Raw genomic sequence first — 15,984 nt, forward strand, 5'->3', positions numbered from 1 at the left:
AATGAGACTTATGCTAGTTGATAGGGCTTATAAATAGCTATCCATGATATAAATTTGAAGAAAATCGTTAGAGCCATTTTCGAGAAAAACGTGAAAAACATGGTTTTTTAGTAATTATCCGCCATTTTTTCCGCCATCTTGAATTGAATTTTATTGAATTTCTTATTGTCGGGTCCTCATGGTATATGGACCTTAAGTTTAAAATTTCAAGTCGATCGGTTAATTAGGAATGGAGTTATCGTGTTCACAGACATACACACACACACATCATACACACATACACACACAGACCAATACCCAAAAATCATGTTTTTGGACTCAGGGGACCTTGAAACGTATAGAAAACTTGAAATTGGGGTACCTTAATTTTTTTTGGAAAGCAATACTTTCCTTACCTATGGTAGTAGGGCAAGGAAAGTAAAAACCAAACAGAATCAATCTAGGATAATCTTTTCAATCAAATTTATAATCCTAATTTATAGTTTGTATCAACCATATATTGCAAATTTAACCAACTTAACGAGTTAAGTTTATAAAAAAAGTTTATAAAAAAATAAACTGTTGGTTTTAATTGTATTATAAATGTTTGTGGTTATTTGAGTAGACTTTAACGATAATTTTATTCGACCAGGCCCATTTGTACAATGGAAATGCTGTGAGTGCTATGATTAGTAGCAACAAAGATCACATACCTATTAAAAATATCGATCAGCGCGTGAAGGCATCACAATTTCTGGGAGAATTTCGACCAGCTATTCGAAAAATTCCGTTCCGAATCAATGAGTTTCCATTCTGTGATACCCATCTTGATCCATCAAACAGGTACTATTTCGCACCTTTCATTATTACACCAATATTTAAGAAAATTATTTTTATGTGATAGGGTACCTACACAATTTCAGACTTGAGAGTAGAGGATATCAAATCACTGGTGAATGATAATAATTTCGCCTTGGTGAGAAAGCATTTTCAGACTTGACTGTGCAAAAAAAGCAGACTGGAGTGAAGCCTAACCATCAATGGGGAATGATAATTATGTTACACTAATGAGTGAATATTTCCTTTTTTTGTTTCTAAAATTTTTATTGTATCCAACAGTAGAAAAAAGTATGGATTACCAACATCACAATGTTTTTGTAATACAATATGTTCTTTGCAATTATTTTTATGAGATCACAGTTTTAAGTTATCTAAAGTATTACACATAATAATAACTATACCACATTGAGGTAAATGCATATTAAAAAGTAATATAAGAGTAAAGTGACTGTGTATGTTATTAATTTCAGAGTGCCTATGGGCGATGACATTTCTTGGGATGATCCATTCAAATACCAAGCTCCTTCAGACTACTATGCTTATGTGATGAAGAGTAAGTAAAGTTGAGGACTCTTGATGAACAGAATGGTTTCTAAGAAATATTTCAACTTGGTGGCTTTTAGAGATCAACTTCCATTTAGCAAATAGGGAATAATATGCATCGATTTCATATCATTTAGTAATAATTTGGAAGAATCTAGTGACCCATGGACTAGCTACAGTCATTATCAATAATGTATATCTCAGGAACCTCTATAGTTCAAGGCTATACTGTCAATAACAGTTTATGATGCAATACCCTCTTCTCATTAGACTTGATTTGAAATGTTTTTTCAAGATGATATTCACTAGGCAGAAATATGGTTGATTCCTTTACATTTTGGTAAGTTTTATCACGATAATAAAGTTAAACATGATTTGAATAGATATTAAAGTGCTAAAATTTGGTAAAAATATCAAGAAAGAGAATTTTAAAGAAGAACTGTAAAATAATTTAGAAAGCTTTATTAGGCTCAATAGGTGGGATGCTGTAAGGATAAAAGTGAAACTCGTCCAGAAATAAAAATAACTCATTTTCCAGAGAATGAAAAGAAAAAGATCTATGTGAGAGAAGAAGACAACAAAGATGTAATAAACTTCATACAAACTCCATATTGTCGTGATCCTGACATAGCTGAATCTGTATATCAGGGACAACCTTACAGAAGGGTATGTGGTGTCATTTTTTTCTATAACTCAATTTCAAATAAGTCCTAATTGAATAGGCACATATTATTATATAATTTTAGTAATATACATTATTTTTTCAAAGGATCATGCCCACGCAAGATTTTCAGTTGTTTGTGTTAAATGGGATAAGCACAAACAACTAAGCCCTTTATGGGATTTGAACACAAAACTATGCAACAATTTTTCAAGCTATCAGAGTTTGGATTGTAAATTTACTACAAGTATTAAGCTCCTTGGGAAAAATTTGTCTTTAGAACATAGTAATTTGCAACCACATTTTCAAAAATAAAATTTAATAGTTGAATTGCAGTAACGCAAAAATTACAGTTAAGCTTATTCTATTTTATTGAAAAGGAGAAAAACTCTATTAATATTGTATAGTTACAACGAATTTTAAACATAATATTATCATATATTTTGGAGGAAGTTTTCTTGCCCCGCTATTTCAACTTTACAGAAAGTTTCCCAGTTTTTGTTAAGATGAGCCTACTGTATTAACAAATAAAGTGCTACGCTCTTGGCTCTTTCAAAGAGAGATTGGAAAATACATTAACATTGCTTTTGTTGAAATTATATTGATCCCTATAATATCCTACAAAAAAGGTAGGTAGAAAACCTCCACTTTTTCTCTGAAACTTTTGACAATTCTAACCAGATTAAATTTCCAGTACGACACAGGAAAAAGGAAGCGATCAATTAAATCGAATCGTGCTCCAGTGCCTCAAGGCTCATCGTATCAAGCAGCTAATGTAAATGTGAGACAGCAAGCTGCCAATTTCAGGGATTTGCATCCGGAGAAAACATTTGCCCCGCCACCTCCTAGCGCTTACTCCAACAATAATAACTATGCCAGCAATAGAGGTGCTTCAGCTGGAAACAAATTCTCTGATGACAGCAGGTAGGCCTAAGAATAAGTTTTACTTGTCGAGATTTCATAAGGTGAATTCAGGAGAGTTTCCTGAGTTTTATGAGGGCATAAAACACAGAGAATACAGAACTTATATTATTTAAATTATAGCCTAATCCTCTTTGTTTACCAACAGAATAATCTTTTTGACGAGTTCTGCTTAATTGCAACTGTTGAAGTAGAGATGGAAGAAGTAGCTGCCTTTCAGCCCAAAAACGTATCGTATTCAAGTGATCAGTGGTTTCCCTGTGTAAAGTAAGCTTCGCCATCAGTGAGACACCATAGGAGTCCAAGCGGTGACCGGGTTGGCCAACCAATGATACACCAGCTGTATACCACAACCTGGATTCCGGCCGCTGAAATATGGTTTCTCTAGAGTAGTGATAGCAATAAGAACTAATACCCCGCGACTTGCTTGGAGGCTTGTACAAGACATTGACCGGTCGAGACATTTGAACATGGCCAAGCCGAGTACGATTTGAAAATGTGCACTGGAAGAATCTATAGTGACTAATGCCATCGAATTCATATGTCCCAATGCACTTGACCTGATTTGACCATGTTCAAATGTCTTGACCAAGCTTAGTGAAACTAGGCATTAATGTTCCAACCAGTTGGCCTGATATGATACAGAGCGAGCGTCTTTTCCATCAAAACAAGTTGCGCCCCGTATTATATTTGGACAACAGTGAGTCCAGGCTAGTTCTTTAGTGGAACGACAAGTGTGTCCAAGCGAATCGCGGGGCATTAATTCTTATCATGTTCATTACACTACCTCTGAACATCATATTTTGACGGCCGGCTGGTGTCTCCTTGGGTCGCCAGCTCGGTGAAATACAAACAGTACCTATCTACATGGTGTCTCTGTTGGTACTCTCTCCACTGGCGACTGGCAGCGACACAGCCTGGTAAAGTAGAACAAGTCTAATTGATTATAAGTCACCTTGTGCTGGAAATGTGGTTGTGACCGGACTTATTTAATTTCCAAAATTAAACTTGATCTACCATAAATTAGATTAGGTAAGGTACTGCAGCATGGAAAAATACAATTATACTGGGCTTTGTAGTTTACGGGCTGCAAGAAATAGGAGTCACCCCCGTCGTCACAGAATACATAAATATGTATTCTTTGTCGTTTTAGTCGTTATTGGTTGGAGGCAAACTGGAACCTGGCAATCGATTTTCAACTGGAACCTGGCAATCGATTTTCAGTAAGTTACGGTACAGTAGCCTAACTTCAATCATAATGCTTTTATTATAGTTTCTTGAAATATTAAAAAAAAATGTTTTAGCAGACCCCATCATTTTGCATACAATATAATAAATACCGGTAATAACATTTCTATATGTCTGTAATAACTGTGATATATTTGAAAAAAGAAGATGATGATAATAATAAATTAATTACTGTTTATAAAAACCCCAAACCAAGTTTGTTGTAGCATAGGCTACCACAGGCTACTTTAGTAAACTCTACGCTCTACAAACAAATTAGCTGATAGTTAAATAATATTTAGTTTCTATAGCCCAATGTTATATCCTATAGGATACATATATGTATTATTAATTGAGTTGTTTAATTAATTGCATAACTCATAAAACTTTACAATAAATACCTAGGCCTACCTTATTAACGTGAAACCGTACTCTTCTCCTCTTCCATTTCTGTTATTTTCGGTTAATAAAATATTTATTTTAGCAGACGACAAAACAATCTTTGTTTGCGCATGCGTGACAGCAAATGATATGGCGCTAGAATTCAAAATGTTTTGAGAGATGACTCACATTATTAAATAATTATAAAATTAAAAAATTATATTTTTTTTATAAAAAATGACAGCCTCTACGTACAAAATTAATTAATAATAATTTTAAGATAATTGATAACGGCAAAATTTTATTTTAAGTTCATTGTTAACAATATATATCTATTCATATAGAAATCAATATTTTTTGAGTAGGTTTGTTTAATTTATTCATTTGAAAAAATACAATATTTTCATGGAAAAAGAAAAAAATGACAAAATTTACACCTATTAAGGCTCAGGCTTAGGTGGGTAGCCTAGTAGAAAATAAGACATTTGTCAGGTTGCAGCAGGTAGATTTTAGGTAGTTTACACTTTAATTTTAAATCTTTTGCATTATCAAAAAAATAAATAGTTTTTGAGACTTTTATTTGTATATATGATTTAAATATACGGTATATATTTTTTTATATAAATATTTTTGGTACCGTGCATCACTAAAATCATAGGTACAGTAACTTACTGAATTACCGTAACTATTTGAACTCATTATAGTTTATTGACACTTATAGTTTATTGTAGGCCTATTGAGTGGAGTGTCCAGTCCCACAAAAGATGTCAAACTATCAAATACGATAACTCTGAATATATTACTGAGCAATCACATTGTCAATTGAATTTATAAGGCCTTTTATAATTATTATAATAATAAATTAATATCTTCGATAAGACACTGCATTCCTGATTATGAAAATTCTTTATTTTATCGAAGGATGAAAGCTGGTCCAGGAGTGAAAAGAGACCATAATCCAATAATTGAAATGGAATTGAGAGGAAAACGCCAGCAAAGCGATGGTGATGATGATAATCCACCTTTCAATTTCCAGGTACAGTATAACTAGTATGATACTACCTAAGTTTCAAAAAAAGTTTCATCAATAATCATAATACGGTACAGTAATAATATAATAATTATTACTATCATTCATAGTTGAAGAAATTGGTGGTTTCAGTATGATTTATTCGATATCTCAAGTAGGTATACTAAGCTAGCATAGTATAGGCTACTATACAGTAAAATACTAGGCCAAATAGCAAACACTGGCATGATTAAATTATTGTTATTATTTGAATACAGTCATGAGAAGTGTATTGATGAGTCATTTTCATTATATATACTGAAATACCTTTCCGAGATACAGAAAGATTGAATGATTACCGTGGGCTACCTTATCTTATATCAAGCAGTATCTAGATAGCTGGAGATTGGTTATAACTTTTACAATATAATTGGGCTTATATGAACTTGAAATTTCCAAAAGAAAATCTTTCTATCAATCTAATGAATCTGTTTCTATTTAAGTTTCCCTTCCAATCACTATCAATTGGGCTGCCGGTTTCCAAACTACTAAATAATTGCCTACTACTGGACTTTTCCAGGCAATGTTGAGAAAGACAAACGTGACTCGAGCATCACTGAGACGGTCGCCAGAGCCTGAGGATGCCTACAATAGAAACACCTCTCACGCCCAGTACGGCTCCAACACAAACAACAACGCATTCGAGGGCAAAAATCTGAGAAACACCGGCTATAATTCCAATGTGGTTTACAACAGCAATGCTGGTCAGAAGCAGAGTGGCTGGAATTCAAGTGAGGACAAATTTCAGAAATCAGAATACAATCGTTCTCAGTCGTCGCACATGCAGAATAAGAAATTCCTTCATGGCACCATTGATGAAGATTCGGCCTGTGAGGGTCCCTATGGAAGGCAGAGGAAATCAAAAGTGAAAACCGAGCTTCTGCCAGGAATTGTTATGGAGGGAGAAGTTGCTGAGCTCTAATTATCCTGCATGAGGTATAAATTGGGCTATTGTATTGAGCTACCAATATAATATTCTTGAGATAACAAGATATACAAATAATTATGAGAAATATATTTATTTTATTCTTGAATAATGTTTTAGATGTGTTACATACCAACATTATCATCTAAAAATATTAGAGGTGATAATTATTTTATTTTTCTAATAAAGAAATTCTTCAACTAGAGCATAGATTAAACCCGATATAATCTGGATTGTTTAGTCTATGATTGGGGTTGACCAGAAAAACCAACCTTAGAACTGCATTACATTTTAAGTAAAGCATTGATGAACCAAAGTCATTTTGAACCACATTAAAAAATTAAGCAAATTTACACAGAATTTTAGCAATATTGTTCACTAGAAATTTTGCTTTGTGTATTGAATTTGTCATAATTATCGACTACTAATAAAATAGAAGATATGCAATCTTGTTTTTTCTTTCTTATATTCTTTAATGTCAACCCATGTATCACATAAGCCTCGAATTATATGCTAAGTGGAATCTATGGAAGTGGATGAAATTTCGAATTTGAAGAGGAGAAATAGTATTACCATGATATGGAATTTGTCTTTTTACAGTGAGTTCATATGAAGTGTAAATTGGTAAATTTTATTTATATGCACAGTTCTTAAAATTGATAACTGAGTTTCCAGGGAAATAAAAACTGTGCTGACAGATGTCTTACTTCATTCATCCCATTGATGCAGGTAATAAATTATATTCCACGAAACAATTTAAACTGCTTCCTAATGGCACATGTTTAACCAGTGAGATAAGAAATGTAAAGATTTTGAGGTTGAACCGAGTTTGTGCAATCATTAAACTCGAATAAAAAGAAAATTTACATACTATCAATGGCTATTTATTTACATATCAACAAATAAATAACAAAAGATCTGTTGTTCAGTGTACAAATCACAGACTAGAATAGAATACTAATGTGAAGATACTAATACTATGAATACACCACAGGAATGACATAAAGCTGATTTTGATGAAAAAGAATAGCGAACAAGCTTTTCAAATGAATAATCATGCTATACTTTCAAATATAAGGGATTTTAATCTACATTTAAGTGCATTTCAAGTGTTTGACACATTTATATTGCTACCACTTCTATTTATTTTATAGCTCACTGCTATCTTAGAATAATTTATAATTTTCTTCTATTATATGACAATTGCATCTATAATATTAATATTATAGATGGAAACGATAGCGCATAAAACCTTTGTTACTACATCCATAATAAATTATTTTTATGTTTTATATGCTCTAGATAATTTTACCATCCAAGCTGAATAACTAAAGTTACCATAACTCACTTTAACTAAAGTTAAGTAATTCAATAATCAAAAGAGCTCTTTACATTTAAAGCCATTCTAAGCAGTTTCACGTCTGCAAGCTATATCAACGGCATGGAACTTCAATAAAAAAACCAAATTAAATGCCTTTCAACGAAATATTCATGAATTTTATTGTGATTATAACTGCATCTAATACAATCGATGATGTATGCATTTTAAACAACGGAAAGAAATTTATCTGATACTCTAAAAAACTTCGTTTGGTGGTTGAATTTGTAAGTATTTCATGTGTAGGAATTTTTCGAACTGATGCAAGCTCAAAAGACCTTAATTGAGATATGATAATAAGAAACCCGTATTGTTTTTTCAAAATCAATATGTTCAGTTCTTCTATAAAGATATGGCACACTTTTTAGAGTGGCGAGAAGAGTTGAGAGAAAAATGTAGTGCCTTAGAGAAGTTGAACTAGAAACAGCAAATCTGATTTAATTAAATTTAAATTCATTGATGAATAAAGTTTTATCAATGAAACGTCATCTCAAAAATAAAGATCTCTGACGAGTAAGGCATAAATAAATTATGAGAATAGTGCAATAAATAATGGACTGCAAGTACCCACAAGTATTGGAATATTTGAAAAAACATTAATGTTAGGAATGAAGCTTTCTAAATTGTGATTGAGTGGATTATACACGTAAGATTATTATATTGATGACTTAAATAGAGTAATTAATAATGATATTTGCAATAGGTTCCAGGAGAAGTGGTATGTTATGATAGAATATAATGGGAAAAGATTTCCGTAATTACTGAACGTCAAGTGATTAAACAGTCTATTTATTAAAATTATCTTGCCAATAATGATGGAAATGGTGTTCCTGCTTTTTTACGTGAACTAAAGCGTGTCTTTAGACTACAGGCTTATAGACATCACGTGACACATTCATAATTATAATAATTCGATTTTGTATTATGGTGATCAAAATGGTTCTAAGATATACTTGCAGAGCAACTCTTAAATTTAAGTATGGACCAAACTATAACCTACACCATTCTTGCTGGTTACCCAATTGAAAGATTTATACATAATTATGTAGCATGATATTGTAACAGGTAACCCATCAGAAAATTTCATAACAAAATACAAAAACAGCATAACATAGCGCTATAAAAAATCAATAAAAACAAATTTCTGAAGTGAATAACATGAAATTGATTTTCATCACAAGAATACATATCTAGAGAGATTGGTTCGATTTACAATTTCCACAAAAACACATTCACATCGAGTGCTAGCAATAAAGTTGGTTAAATGTATGAACTAGGATTATCTTTTAGCCAATATGAGTCCCACAATCGCTCCAACGGCAATGATGAATCCTGATGCCAAAGCAATTCCAACCAGGCCCTCTACAAAACAATAATTATTGTTCAATGACTTAATAATGAAAAGTATTGCTATTATAAGGCATAGTATCATATTGTATTAAAACTATTGACTTAATTATTTTGATAACAGTGAAAAGAATTATGTAAGACAAGACAATTTTATTTGTTTAATTAATTTTGTGATGTATTCTACGAAAGCAGGATAACTGAAATGTCATGTCAGACAGCCCTGACATATATATTATTCGTCATGACTTGACAAAAAAAAGAAGGATCCATGATAGAAAAATCAGATTTGCCGAGAATGGTTTAATATCTCATACACAAAGGATGCAATCCGCCATTTTGGATGCAACTTTGTTCTTTTTATCAATTGGAAGGTGGTCATGATTTCAATACAGAATTTCAAGGAAAAATGAATGACGGAAGCCCAACATCGATATCTCAAACCGTTCGAACCATCAAACCATCGAATATATTACCATTATAAATCAATACCATGCAAATCAAAAATGAAATAGATAAGTGGTATTGATTTATAATGTGAATATATTCGAAACGGTTAGAGATATCGATGTGCGGTTTTCGTCATTCATTTTGTCTTGAAATTCCGCATTGAAATAATGTATCGCATGACCACCTCCCTATTTAAAAAATAAAGTTGCATTCAAAATTGCGGATCCAAGATGGCGTACCAGATTTTTAATGTCAAAGTAAAGTGGTATTTTCAAATTTAGTATGATCCCCAATCACACCCACCGTCAAATTACCTTTTTGTATGAGATATTAAGCCACATTATTCAGTTTATCAGAGATTGACAATGGTGTATGATGACAATGGAATAACCGAAACCGGTCTTCCTAAGTATCAATAAATCTGTGGTTTTTGACAATTTCTTAGTCTTTTTCATTCAATATGAATAATTACCACAATATTTATCAACTTCTCAACTACACAAAAAGTGAAAAAAAAGATATTAAGCCATTCTCGGACTTTTCACCCACTCTGTATTATCTCGAATATATGATAAATTCAGGAGTCCATTCTGCAAAGCTCATTCTAGCCAATTTCAGTTCTAGTACAGAAATTAGGCTACAAATATTTTTAGGCTACAAATTTGACTGAAATTAATTTAATGATGAAACACAGTCTACCTTTTGGAACAATTTATAAAACAAATTCGAAAAGAGGCAGTTTTGGGTTGAGCCAGTTTACCTTCTCCCAATAATTCATATTATTATGATTTGTGTATTATTTAGTGTATAAATAAATAGTCTGAATCTGCTCCAAATCACAAAAAAAACATAGTTTTGCTGAGTGTCTAATTAATCTGAAGAAAATTAAATACACTATATAGTATTTTCAACTAACAATGAATCAATAGATTCTACTAGATTGGATGATAGGCCGAGTTACCTCTTTCCATGCGCTTCTTCACTACGGCTTCTAAATTTTGCACTTGTGCATTTCCAGGTTCAAGGTGAAGAAAGGCTCGGACAAACTGTAACGCTTTTCCATAATCCTGTCAACATAAGAAAATCATCTGATAGAAAATATCCTAGCAAATTTTGTCTCATTGGAAGTCATTGAAATTGTGTGCTTCACCTATGTGCACTCTATAGTCTAAGGAAATTTGAACAAATTCAAAAATCAATATGATAATAGTATCATTATTTTGTGAAATCGGACTACTAATTAGATGAGTATGACTGATCATTGCTGACCACTGATATAAAATATTTTATATTCAGTTTTGTGCATATTTGTACTTCATTGTATTTTATAAGCTCAATATGATACGTAAAATCTTATAATCTTTTTACTGTTGTTTATGACGAGTAATCTGAATTCGTAGCCATTATGTGTTTCTGGCATTCTATTTGATAAAGATAGTTAGCTAAAATTATTGATCGAGCGAAGTGAGGACTAAGATTCAAGACGACGGTTAGGCATTTCTCTTGATGTTTAAATGTTTATATGTTGCGCATTTACGGCGAAACGCGGTAATAGATTTTCATGAAATTTGACAGGTATGTTCCTTTTTAAATTGCGCGTCGACGTATATACAAGGTTTTTGGAGATTTGCATTTCAAGGATAATATAAAAGGAAAAAGGAGCATCCTACATACGCCAATATTACCGTAAAAATCAGGCTATATAATTATTCATCATAAATCAGCTGTCAAGTGGACTATAATACTACCCATTCAAAACCATCGAACATCTTGAAAATGTATCTTTCCATCAACGTTAGTAGAGAGTATTGTCTACTAACTTTGTCTTTCCATAAGCTGAGGCCATGATTCTAGTTTAGAGTTTGAAGTTATTGATAGAAGACATTTTTTTACATTTTTCTTTTTTAATCTGATGATTAAAATTGCAACAAATATTATTGAAAAGAAATTGATTTCTAAAGTCATGAAAAATGAGAAATGAAGTTTGTAGGAAATCAGCATTATGGTAGTTTATTTTGTTAATTTCAACACACCGATTTTTCGCCAACACGACAACAAAGAATGTTCTCTGATGGGTTGATTGGATTGGCGTATCGACGGCAGCCAGACCTGATAACAGCGCTCACACTCACATTCCGGGATGACACGTCACGGTACGATAGGACAGAAAGCTCTATGTTTATTTAGGATTTTTTCTAGACATTTTAAATTGATAAATGATTTATTAATTTTTGAGAAAACAACTACAGGTCGAAGTAACTTACTGAGCGCGAGGTCTACTGTTCACATAACTACTAGTATAGTAAAGGGAAGAATCTGCTTACACATGTAGGGGACAGGAAATTCACGGATGACGCATCATCTGAGCTAATGAACTGATTAACTTGAAATTTTGGAAATAGATTTTCAATTTTCTGAGGATGGATAGGCCTATTTTCAATTCTTCATGATTTCAGTAGGTCAAGTTATCAGTCTATCAAGTATTCAATCAGACCCTTGCGGAGGACCTGCTAGTTGAAATAAATAATACATAACTATTATTAAAATAGTTGGCGTTATATGATACTAGTATGTAGGCCTACCTGAGTTCCTTAGTTGTGATTTGTTGAATTTTACCCAATAAGAAGTATTCACATGTTACACTATTATAATATATTTTACTGCGTCTTTAGTTAATATTTGTTCTTCAATTTCATTTATCATTTTCAACTCATTGAAATGAGGTTGACCAAAACTGTTGGGCACCCTATGGACTTCTCGTAGTGGAATTAGATGAGGGGAGGGTGTTATCTTGGAGTTTTGGACCTCTTTTTCGGGCTCATGGGGGGGGGTTGTAACCTGGTAACCCCCCCCTCGCTAAGCCGCTGTGCTAACTCACGCAGAACGGACTAGTGGCACTGACGCTGCACATACTTTTGTCACTACCACGTCACTTCTATGTAAAAATATGGTCGCCACCGCTCTTTTGTTTGAATTGGACCATATGTTTACATAGGAGAGACGTGGAAGTGACTAAAGTCCATTAGTCAGTTATGTGTGAATTGGGCCACAAAATTTTATGTTTGATATGTGCTAATGATTGCACTGATTCCTTGATTACCTTGATTCTTGCATTTCCCACTGCCAAGTAGTACAGGTAATCTCTTTTCCCCTCGTCGCTTTGATCTCTTTTGAATAACTCTTCCAGAAGGATAAGACCTTTCCGAATATCAGCCGGATATTTGCTGCGTACTAAGCACCACGCATAATTGAACTGCGTCTCTTTTGTCACACTATCTGTGAAGAGTTGTTCATTATACGCACGTTCAAATTTCTGGAACAAATGAGGAAACTGATTAGTTTGATACATTAATGAATTATATAGTTCAGTAAATTTTTAATTTCAAATTATTTATTTTAAAATTTTTTGACCTATTTACCCTTATTGATATACTATATAGCCTACAGGCGATTTATGGAAAGGAGAGAAAATAACAAATCGCTTACTTGTGAGCGTGAGAAAGTTATGATTCATACCTCAGTTTTTTTAGTAAGGTAAGCTAATATACATTCATAATTTGGATTTACTGGCTTGACAAGTCTAGTGTGGAAGAATCATAATAATATCAGTTTTATCTTAAATAAATTGATTCAATCCAATGGTTAAAAACTATGAATTACCATAACGTGAAAAATCTCAATATATATATCAATAATTTTTTGGCACACTACACGATACATAGGCTACACTGAAGTAATTGATATTAATGGAAGTAGGTTCCTCAAAACAGGAAATAACCAACCTAAGCCTCTGTAAGCCTGGTTTTGAAAAATCCAAATAACTTACTACCAAACAAACTTTACCTACCGTAGAAGAGTATTACATAGATATTTTATTTGTCTGTTTCACAAACATTGAATCTCGATTCTAATATTTGTATAATTTATTTGGAGTTTTTGATAAGCATACAGTTATATTTGAGAGAAAAAGAAGCTAAAGTGAAGACTGTGAGCTCCCTCATCAAATATTTGGATGCAAACGATGCAGTATGTTATTTTGATTACAATAATTGACAGTCTTTATTCACAAACAAGTCTGAGACTCAAAAAGTCTTTATTCACAGAAAAATCTTTAGATCACAAAAATTGACAGTCGGTTATTAATCATTTATTTAAAATAAATAATTTTACTAACCTAACATTTTTCATGACAATTGGGGGTTCACAGTCTTAACTTAAACCAAAAAAGATGAGTTTGGTTTTGAAAAAGATTGATTATGATTATGGTCGTTCAATAATAGATTGCAAAACACTTCCAAGTTTATAACATTTACGATATGATTTAAAAAATCAAAACACGAGAAGTAGCAATTTATCTGCTTTGGGCAAAGTGTAAAGCATCATATTAACATTCAGAACCAAATTGAATATTGTAATTAAATTAAATAATAAAAAATAATAACATAACCTTATAAGCTCAAACTGCAATGTCTCATGATAAATATATTACTGTAATTGAAAATATAGCTTCATAATACAATACCAGACAATTTTTATTGGTTTTACCTGCAAATCATCCAAAGAAACTACCTCATCTAATGTCTCCTCCATTATCAATATATAAAAAGAAAAAGCTTTTAAAGAATTAAAAATTTTACAAATTTTAGGTTAGCTTCAGCTGAAACAGCAAAATGACAGTACGGTTCAATGCCCACTGTATTTTGTCGAATCCCAGCTGCTGCAATATTAGGCCTATTGACATTTTATTCTATTATTATGACTTCACATGAAAACAATTGATATCAATATCAATTTAAAATACACGATAATGATATTTCCATCCATAATTGGAAATTAATTTCAATTTATGAAAATTATAATGAAGCTTCGACAAAGTGGGTCCACAACAAAGTAATATAGTGACAACATGGTACTGTATTCTGGCTGCTGCCACCACAGAGAAGGAAGAATTCCTTCTCACTTTGTGATGCTGCCAAACCTATAGTGAGGTCCACGTTACTAGTAGCTCTGTGAACAGTAGACCTCACGCAATATTCTCATCCACAAGTTTCTGATTTAAACTATAGACCTTATGGAAATACAGCAATAGACTGGCTTCTCCACACATCTGTGTAATCACTTGTCAGCTGATTTATAATGAATAATTCTATAGTCTGTTATTTTTTTTACTTTCCTTGCCCTATCACCATAGGTAAGGAAAGTATTGCTTTCCAAAGAAATTAAGGTACACTAATTTCATGTTTTCTATACGTTTCAAGGTCCCCTGAGTCCAAAAACATGATTTTTAGGTGTTGTTCTGTGTGTGTGTGTGTGTGTGTGTGTGTGTGTGTGTGTGTGTGTGTGTGGTGTGGTGTGTGTGTGTGTGTTGTGTGTGTGTGTGTGTGTTGTGTGTGTGTGTGTGTGTGTGTTGTGTGTGTGTGTGTGGTGTGTTGTGTGTGTGTGTGGTGTGTGTGTGTGTGGTGTGGTGTGTGTGTGGTGTGTGTGTGGTGTGTGTTGTGTGTGTGTGTGTGTGTGTGTGTGGTGTGTGTGTGGTGTGGTGTGTGTGTGTGTGTGTGTGTGTGGTGTGTGTGTGTGTGTGTGTGTGAGTGTATGTGCGTCTGTGTACATGATATCATTCTCATCTCCCAATTAACGGAATGACTTGAAATTTGGAACGTAAGGTCCTTACACTATAAGGATCCGACACGAAAAATTTCGATCAAATGCAATCCAAGATGGCTGCTAAAATGGCGAAAATGTTGTCAAAAACAGGGTTTTTCGAGATTTTCTCGAAAACGGCTCCAACGATTTTGATCAAATTTATACCTGAAATAGTCATTGATAAGCTCTATCAACTGCAACAGGTCCTATATCTGTAAAAATTCCAGGAGCTTTGCCCCATCCATGCAAAGTTTGATTTTAGATTCTCAATTATCAGCCTTCATATACAATTTGAACAAAAAAATTCAAGTGGAAAAGATTGAACATGAAAATCTCTACAATTAATGTTTAGTAACATTTTCACCTTAAATTGAAAATAAGCTCGAAGTTCAATAAAATAAGATTATTAAATTGCAAACTGTTGGCAACTGTTGATTCTATTAAATCATTCACTATGAAGAGATAGCAGACTTCTTGTGTCTGCAGCGTTATTGTCCTGTCACCAGCTGGCTTAGATCTTTGAATAGTAGACTTGAGATGCGCGGGAACACTAGCGTCAGGTGATCAATTTTCATATCTGCAAGGAAAGTTATGTGAGTGCGCCACACCAGATTTTTACTCTA

At 32.9% G+C, this 15,984-nt stretch overlaps 2 protein-coding genes across 5 annotated transcripts in view; one reads left to right on the top strand and one right to left on the bottom strand.

The window, feature by feature from the left end:
- Positions 1–8,825, top strand: part of LOC111046882 (neither inactivation nor afterpotential protein C) — a 48,989-nt gene extending 40,164 nt beyond the window's left edge. For 2 of the 4 annotated variants that reach the window (XM_039424531.1, XM_039424530.1), the window contains 6 exons: positions 632–822; positions 1,290–1,372; positions 1,901–2,028; positions 2,718–2,947; positions 5,474–5,588; positions 6,142–8,825. In XM_039424531.1, the coding sequence (XP_039280465.1) occupies positions 632–822; positions 1,290–1,372; positions 1,901–2,028; positions 2,718–2,947; positions 5,474–5,588; positions 6,142–6,543 (1,149 nt within the window). In that variant the 3' untranslated portion in view covers positions 6,544–8,825. The remainder of the gene's footprint in view (positions 1–631; positions 823–1,289; positions 1,373–1,900; positions 2,029–2,717; positions 2,948–5,473; positions 5,589–6,141) is intronic. The other 2 variants (XM_022332522.2, XM_039424532.1) reach the window with 1 other exon arrangement.
- Positions 7,411–14,443, bottom strand: LOC111046880 (mitochondrial fission 1 protein). Its single transcript, XM_022332521.2, has 4 exons — positions 14,267–14,443; positions 12,822–13,034; positions 10,683–10,788; positions 7,411–9,286 (listed from the first exon to the last, which is right to left on the bottom strand). The coding sequence occupies exons 1-4, from the start codon at positions 14,309–14,311 to the stop codon at positions 9,204–9,206; spliced, it is 447 nt and encodes a 148-aa protein (XP_022188213.1). The 5' UTR covers positions 14,312–14,443; the 3' UTR covers positions 7,411–9,203.
- Positions 14,444–15,984: the final 1,541 nt, after the last annotated feature.

The sequence above is a fragment of the Nilaparvata lugens genome, chromosome 3 (genome assembly GCF_014356525.2).
Source record: "Nilaparvata lugens isolate BPH chromosome 3, ASM1435652v1, whole genome shotgun sequence".
Lineage (NCBI taxonomy): Eukaryota > Metazoa > Arthropoda > Insecta > Hemiptera > Delphacidae > Nilaparvata > Nilaparvata lugens.

Bases quoted from the DNA above. Each gene is read 5' to 3' on its own strand.
- LOC111046880 (XM_022332521.2), bottom strand. From the start codon at position 14,311: ATGGAGGAGACATTAGATGAGGTAGTTTCTTTGGATGATTTGCAG. The intron at 13,035-14,266 runs GTAAAACCAATA...CATTTGTTCCAG, and splicing joins TTTCTTTGGATGATTTGCAG to AAATTTGAACGTGCGTATAA. The intron at 10,789-12,821 runs GTAATCAAGGAA...TTATGTTGACAG, and splicing joins TGGGAAATGCAAGAATCAAG to GATTATGGAAAAGCGTTACA.